Consider the following 8,293-nt stretch of genomic DNA (forward strand, 5'->3'; position numbering starts at 1 on the left):
TGTCCACAAACGTCAAAGTGTTTCTTTCAAATGGTATCAAGAATATGCATATCTTTGCTTCAGGTCCTGAGCTACAGGAAGTTAGATTTGGGTATGTCATTTTAGGTGAAAATTGAAAAAAAGGTTCTGAACAGTTACAGAGTTTATGCATAGTGGTTGAGAGAATGCCAACAGTGTTCAACACTGTCATCAAGGCAAAGTGTGGCTACTTTGAAGAATCTCAAATATAAAATATATTTTGATTTGTTTAACTCTTTTTTGGTTACTACATGATTCCATATGTGTTATTTAATAGTTTGGATGTCTTCACTATTATTCTACAATGATGAAAATTGTAAAACTAAAGAAAAATCCTGAAATGAGTAGGTGTATCCACACTTTTGACTGGTACTGTATATAAAATACAGCAAAATCCAGTTTTTAACTGCACTGAACTTTCAAAGAACAAAACATTATTTACCCCCCATGGAAAAATGTGTAGAATTTCATGAAATGTACTTTAAAACAATAAAAAAGTCTCTCCGGTCAAGAGGTTGACCACTAAAATGTTTTGTAATTAGGATGGGGATCCCCCGCCAAATCTCTATTTGGTCCCCAAAAGGCTAGAGAAAGGGGTTATGACATTGTTACCACATAATGTGTGTTAATTAGTAATGACACTAAACTGTAAATACTGTTATACTGTACTAGGCCAGATACGATCAACTTGCTTTTGCTGTAATCCATCTCTTTATTCATTGGCACTGAACCAAACTCAAACCTCAGATGCAGGTGTTGTGATCACTGCTCATAGTTTTCTATCAGACAGGGTTTTTGTAGAGGAGAGGAGGTTCTCTACATCACTGTGTTGGCTGGCTGCACAGTAATACACTGCACTGTCTTCAGGTGCTCTAACACTCAGTAGATGAAGATAAGCCTCTTCGAACCATCTCCGCTCACATTGAAGTGCTTTTCAAACGATTTCTCCATGGTTATTGACTTGTAATATGCATAACCAATGAGGTTCATAGCAGTGTCTCCTGTTGACTGTTGGTACCATAGTATCATATTGTAGTTTTGAATAGTATGGTTGCAGGTGAGTTGTACATTATCTTTAGATCCTTTAAGTACTGCAATAGGAGTCTGATGAACTTTGCTGCTAAGAGACTGCCCTGTAGACAAAGAAAGAGAGAGAGAGAGAAAGAGAGAGAGAGACAGAGAGAGAGAGAGAGAGATAGTCAGAGAGCAAGAGAGGATATTTATTCAGTTTAATGACATTCATGGATTTGTTAGACGTCTCTTAATGAGGGATTTAATACCTGTCACCCAGAGTGGTAGAGCTGCCAGGTGAATCAGAACTCTGATCATAGTGAAGAAGACTTGATGGAGAAGATGAATATGTTTCCTCAGTGGAGGAGAGATATGAGTGTCTCCTGGATGAAGCTCTGAGGTGAAAGGAGAGGGGCTGATGTAGTAGCATATTTTATTTAGGGTGGTGGTTAGTGGGAGTGTCAGAAAGTCTGTACCGTAATGTTTGCTCATAGGACCTCACAGTGAACCTTTCTGATCATGACAATGAAATGATAGACAGACATTATTAGAAGTAGAGTTAGAGGTCCCCCTACAGTACATGAAGAGACCATCATCTCTTCAGATATTATATGCTGTCCTATATCAACACTGGGGGTTTAGTACAGCTGTACTTGTTATCCTATATCAACACTGGGGGTTTAGTACTGCTGTACTTGTTATATTATATCAACACTGGGGGTTTAGTGCAGCTGTACTTGTTATATTATATCAACACTGGGGGTTTAGTACAGCTGTACTTGTTATCCTATATCAACACTGGGGGTTTAGTGCAGCTGTACTTGTTATATTATATCAACACTGGGGGTTTAGTGCAGCTGTACTTGTTATCCTATATCAACACTGGGGGTTTAGTGCAGCTGTACTTGTTATCCTATATCAACACTGGGGGTTTAGTGCAGCTGTACTTGTTATATTATATCAACACTGGGGGTTTAGTACAGCTGTACTTGTTATCCTATATCAACACTGGGGGATTATTACAGTTGTACTTGTTATATTATATCAACACTGGGGGTTTAGTACAGCTGTACTTGTTATCCTATATCAACACTGGGGGTTAAGTGCAGCTGTACTTGTTATCCTATATCAACACTGGGGGTTTGGTACAGCTGTACTTGTTGTATTATATCTACACTGGGGGTTTAGTACAGCTGTACTTGTTATATTATATCAACACTGGGGGTTTAGTGCAGCTGTTCTTGTTATATTATATCAACACTGGGGGTTTAGTGCAGCTGTACTTGTTATATTATATCAACACTGGGGGTTTAGTGCAGCTGTACTTGTTATCCTATATCAACACTGGGGGTTTAGTACAGCTGTACTTGTTATATTATATCAACACTGGGGGTTTAGTACAGCTGTACTTGTTATATTATATCTACACTGGGGGTTTAGTGTAGCTGTACTTGTTATATTATACCAACACTGGGGGTTTAGTGCAGCTGTACTTGTTATATTATATCAACACTGGGGGTTTAGTGCAGCTGTACTTGTTATCCTTTATCAACACTGGGGGTTTAGTACAGCTGTACTTGTTATCCTATATCAACACTGGGGGTTTAGTACAGCTGTACTTGTTATCCTATATCAACACTGGGGGTTTAGTGCAGCTGTACTTGTTATATTATATCTACACTGGGGGTTTAGTGCAGCTGTACTTGTTATCCTTTATCAACACTGGGGGTTTAGTGCAGCTGTACTTGTTATATTATATCAACACTGGGGGTTTAAATCAGCTGTAATTGTCGTCAGTATCACTGTGTTCACTCACAGCACAATTTTTCAGAATTCCTCATATTAACCTCTATGGGCTAGGTGGGACGCAGGCGTCCCACCCGTGGTGCACTCCATCAACAGCAGGTGCATTTCAAGAGCTGCAAATTTGAATCCAAATAAATGTCAAAATTCACATTTTTCAAACATACAACTATTTTACACCCTTTGAAAGATAAACATCTCCTTAATCTAACCACGTTTTACGATTTCAAAAAGGTTTTACGGCGAAAGCATAAATTTAGAGTATGTTAGGACAGTACATTTACAAGAGTTGTGTGTAATGTTTTGTCAATTCAAAGACAGGGTCACCAAAACCATAAAACCAGCTAAAATGATGCACTAACCTTTTACAATCTCCATCAGATGACACTCCTAGGACATTATGTTAGACAATGCATGCATTTTACTATGGCATTGATGTTGAGGAAATCGTTTCGCTCCAATAACCGGCAGTCAAGTCAGCATCACAAATTAAATAATTAAAATTAGAAAACATTGGTAAAATATTATATTGTCATTTAAAGAATTATAGATTTACATCTCTTGAACGCAATCAACTTGCCAGATTTAAAAATAACCTTACTGGGAAATCACACTTTGCAATAATCTGAGCACTGCGCCCAGAAAAATACGCGTTTGCGATACAGACTAGTCGTCATGTTGGGGAGATCTAAAATCGAAAATACTATGTAAATAATCCATTACCTTTGATTCTCTTCATCAGATGTCACTTCCAGGTATCACAGGTCCATAACGAATGTAGTTTTGTTCAAAAAAGCTCATCATTTATGTCCAAAAATCTCCGTCTTGTTAGCACATGATCTAAGCCCGCCGGACTTCACTTCATGAACGAGGGGAAAAAATATATTTACGTTCGTTCAAACATGTCAAACGTTGTATAGCATAAATCATTAGGGCCTTTTTAACCAGAACATGAATAATATTCAAGGTGGACGAATGCATACTCTTTTATAACGTATTGGAACGAGGGTACCCAACATGAACTCGCGCCAGGTGTCTAATGGGCCATCATCGTTCCATGGCTCTTGTTCGGTCAGATCTCCCTCCAGAAGACTCAAAACACTTTGTAAAGGCTGGTGACATCTAGTGGAAGCAATAGGAAGTGCCAAAATATTCCTCAGCCCCTGTGTTTTTCAATGGCATAGGTTTAAAGGTAATACAACACATCAGGTATCCACTTCCTGTCAGAAAATGTCTCAGGGTTTTGCCTGCCAAATGAGTTCTGTTATACTCACAGACACCATTCAAACAGTTTTAGAAACTTTAGAGTGTTTTCTATGCATATATAATAAGTATATGCATATTCTAGTTACTAGGTAGGATTAGTAACCAGATTAAATCGGGTACATTTTTTTTATCCAGCCGTGCAAATACTGCCCCATAGCCCTAACAGGTTAACATTCCTGTCTTATGAATATTGTTCCAAAGTTCATTTTCTTGGAGATTTATTTCGCAATACTCAAAACAGTGTTACGCCTGCTCCCGCTCCCCGTCTCTGGCATTCATGGGTGCCAGGCTTCCCACCATCATTACGAACAGCTGCGCAATATCGGTCTCACCTGGACTCCATTACTATGTTGATTACCCCCTCTATATCTGTCTTCTCCTCAGTTTGTCCCCTGTGTCAGCATTGATGTCGTTATTTTTCCCCTGTCCAGATGCTGTTCCTGTTCTGTTTCATGTCCTTGTTTCATTAAATGTTCACTCCCGGTACCTGCTTCTCATCTCCAGCGTCGATGCTCACAGAATGCTCACACAACTAAAGGAAGCATCAGGGAGTTTTAGGTTTTTGCTGTTGACGTCACGTCCGGGTGCCATCGCCGATGGAACTGGGGGGTGCCTCAGCTTGCTTGTTGGGATTCCACGCCTTAGCTGGCCCGAGAGGTCTTCTTGTCCCGGTTGGTTCGGCAGATGCCTATCCCACCTCATTCTTCAGCTGGTCCATCAGGCTCCCACGGCTCAGCCGTTTCGTCAGGCGCCCACGCCCCAGCCGGTTCGTCAGGCTCCCATGCCCTAGCCGTTTTTTCAGGCTCCCACGCCCCAGCCGGTTCGTCAGGCTTCCACGCCCCAGCCGGTTCGTCAGGCTCCCACGCCCCAGCCGGTTCGTCAGGTTCCCACGCCCCAGCCTGTTCGTCGTGCTCCCACGCCTCAGCCGGTTCATCGTGCTCCCACGCCTCAGAAGGTTCGCCGTACTCCCACGCCTCTGCCGGCTCGACGGGCTTCTACACATCAGCCGGCATTTCCAGCACCCCTGCCTCGGACGGCCCGTCAGGCTCATCCAGATAGGAAGCCGGATGGCGCCCCTAGAGGGGGGTGTACTGTCACTCCTGCTCCAGCTCCCCCTCTTTGGCATTCATGGGTGCCAGGCTAACCTTCATTATGGACACCTTTCACCATCATTACACACAGGTGCACATAATTGGACTCTCCTGGACTCCATTACTTTGTTGATTACCCCCTCTATATCTGTCTGCTCCTCAGTTTGTTCCCTGTGTCAGCATTGATGTTGTTATTTTTCCCCTGTCCAGAAGCTGTTCCTGTTCTGTTTCATGTCCTTGTTTCATTAAATGGTCACTCCCTGTACCTGCTTCTCGTCTCGGGCATAGATCCTCACAAAAAGAGTGGTCTGCTGCAAACTAAATACAAGCGCCTCAAAAATCCAAAAAACGTCCATTTTTCAAACATATGACTATTTTACACCATTTTAAAGACAAGACTCTCCTTTATCTAACCACATTGTCCGATTTCAAAAAGGCTTTACAATGAAAGCAAAACATTAGATTATGTCAGGAGAGTACCAAGCCAGAAATAATCACACACCCATCTTTCAAGCTAGCATATAATGTCACAAAAACCAAAACCACAGGTAAATGCAGCACTAACCTTTGATGATCTTCATCAGATGACACTCCTAGGACATTATGTTATACAATACATGCATGTTTTGTTCAATCAAGTTCATATTTATATCAAAAACCAGCTTTTTACATTAGCATGTGACGTTCAGAACTAGCATACCCACCGCAAACTTCCGGTGAATTTACTAAATTACTCACGATAAACGTTCACAAAAAACATAACAATTATTTTAAGAATTATAGATACAGAACTCCTTTATGCAATCGCGGTGTCTGATTTTAAAATAGCTTTTCGGCAAAAATACATTTTGCAATATTCTGAGTAGATAGCTCTTTATCATGGGCTAGCTATTTTGACACCCACCAAGTTTGGTACTCACCAAACTCAGATTTACTATAAGAAAAATTGGATTAGCTTTGCTGTTCTTCGTCAGAATGGACTCCCAGGACTTCTACTTCAACAACAAATGTTGGTTTGGTTCCAAATACTCCATAGTTATATCCAAATAGCGGCGTTTTGTTCGTGCGTTCAAGACACTATCCGAAGGGTGACGCGCCGGCGCATATCGTGACAAAGAATTTCTAAATATTCCATTACCGTACTTCGAAGTATGTCAAACGCTGTTTAAAATCAATTTTTATGCGATTTTTCTCGTAAAACAGCGATAATATTCCGACAGGGAGTCGTTGTTTTCGTTCAAAGACTGAAAAAGTAAAATGGACTCTTCACGTGCACGCGTGCGCCCGTCTCATTGTTCTCAGATCGACCACTTACCAAATGCGCTACTGTTTTTCAGCCAGTAACTGCAGAGTCATGATTCAACGTTCTGGCGCCTTCTGAGAGCCTATGGGAGTCTTAGAAAGTGTCACGTTACAGAAGAGATCCTCTGTTTTGGATAGAGATGACAAATAAGGCCAAGAAATGCTCAGAGAGGGCACTTCCTGTTTGGAATCTTCTCAGGTTTTGGCCTGCCATATGAGTTCTGTTATACTCACAGACACCATTCAAACAGTTTTAGAAACTTTAGGGTGTTTTCTATCCAAATCAAACAAGTATATGCATATTCTAGTTACTGGGCAGGAGTAGTAACCAGATTAAATCGGGTACGTTTTTAATCCGGCCGTGCAAATACTGCCCCCTATCCCCAACAGGTTAACTCTTTTTTGGTTACTACATGATTCCATATGTGTAATTTAATAGTTTGGATGTCTTCACTATTATTCTACAATGATGAAAATAGTAAAAATAAAGAAAAATACTGAAATGAGAAGGTGTATCCACACTTTTGACTGGTGCTGTATATAAAATACAGCAAAATCCAGTTTTTAACTGCACTGAACTTTCAAAGAGCAAAACATTATTTACTCCCCATGGCAAAATGTGTAGAATTTCAGGAAATGTACTTTAAAACAATAAAAATCTTTCTCCAGTCAAGAGGTTGACCACTAAAATGTTTTGTCGTTAGGATGGGGATCCCCCAGCCAAATCTCTTTAGGTCCCCAAAAGGCTAGAGAACGGGGTTATGACATTGTTACCACATAATGTATGTTAATTAGTAATGACACTAAACTGTAAATACTGTTATATTGTACTAGGCCAGATACGATCAACTTGCTTATGCTGTAATCCATCTCTTTATTCATTGGCACTGAACCAAACTCAAACCTCAGATGCAGGTGTTGTGATCACTGCTCATAGTTTTCTATCAGACAGGGTTTTTGTAGAGGAGAGGAGGTTCTCTACATCACTGTGTTGGCTGGCTGCACAGTAATACACTGCACTGTCTTCAGGTGCTCTCAGACTCAGTAGATGAAGATAAGCCTCTTTCGAACCATCTCCACTCACACTGAAGTGCTTTTCAAACGATTTCTCCATGGTTATTGACGTGGTATATGCATAACCTATGAGGTTCACAGCAGTGTCACCTGTTGACTGTTGGTACCATAGTATCATAGTCTAGCCTTGAATAGTATGGTTGCAGGTGAGTTGTACATTATCTTTAGATCCTTTAAGTATTGCAGTAGGAGTCTGATGGACTTTGCTGCTAAGAGACTGCCCTGATGACAAAGAAAGACAGAGAGAGAGAGATAGATAGAGAGAGAGACGGAGAGCAAGAGAGAGAGAGAGAGATAGAGAGAACAATAGAGTGAGAAAGAGACAGAGAGAGAGAGAGAGAGAGGGAGAGAGAGAGAGGATATTGATTCAGTTTAATGACATTAATAGATATGTTAGACTTCTCTTAATGAGGGATTTAATACCTGTCACCCAGAGTGGTAGAGCTGCCAGGTGAATCAGAACTCTGATCATAGTGACGAAGACTTGATGGAGAAGATGAATATGTTTCCTCAGTGGAGGAGAGATATGAGTGTCTCCTGGATGAAGCTCTGAGGTGAAAGGAGAGGGGCTGATGTAGTAGCATATTTTATTTAGGGTGGTGGTTAGTGGGAGTGTCAGAAAGTCTGTACCGTAATGTTTGCTCATAGGACCTCACAGTGAACCTTTCTGATCATGACAATGAAATGATAGACAGATATTATTAGAAGTAGAGTTAGAGGTCCCCCTA

At 40.9% G+C, this 8,293-nt stretch overlaps 1 protein-coding gene across 1 annotated transcript; it reads left to right on the forward strand.

The window, feature by feature from the left end:
• The first annotated feature begins 4,782 nt into the window (after positions 1-4,782).
• On the forward strand, positions 4,783-5,157 carry LOC123739585 (sericin-1-like). Its single transcript, XM_045713902.1, has one exon. The coding sequence runs from the start codon at positions 4,783-4,785 to the stop codon at positions 5,155-5,157; it is 375 nt and encodes a 124-aa protein (XP_045569858.1).
• Positions 5,158-8,293: the final 3,136 nt, after the last annotated feature.

Source organism: Salmo salar, unplaced genomic scaffold, assembly GCF_905237065.1.
Source record: "Salmo salar unplaced genomic scaffold, Ssal_v3.1, whole genome shotgun sequence".
NCBI classification, from domain to species: domain Eukaryota; kingdom Metazoa; phylum Chordata; class Actinopteri; order Salmoniformes; family Salmonidae; genus Salmo; species Salmo salar.

Coding starts and splice junctions, on each gene's coding strand:
- LOC123739585 (XM_045713902.1), top strand. CDS start 4,783: ATGCCTATCCCACCTCATTCTTCAGCTGGTCCATCAGGCTCCCACGGC.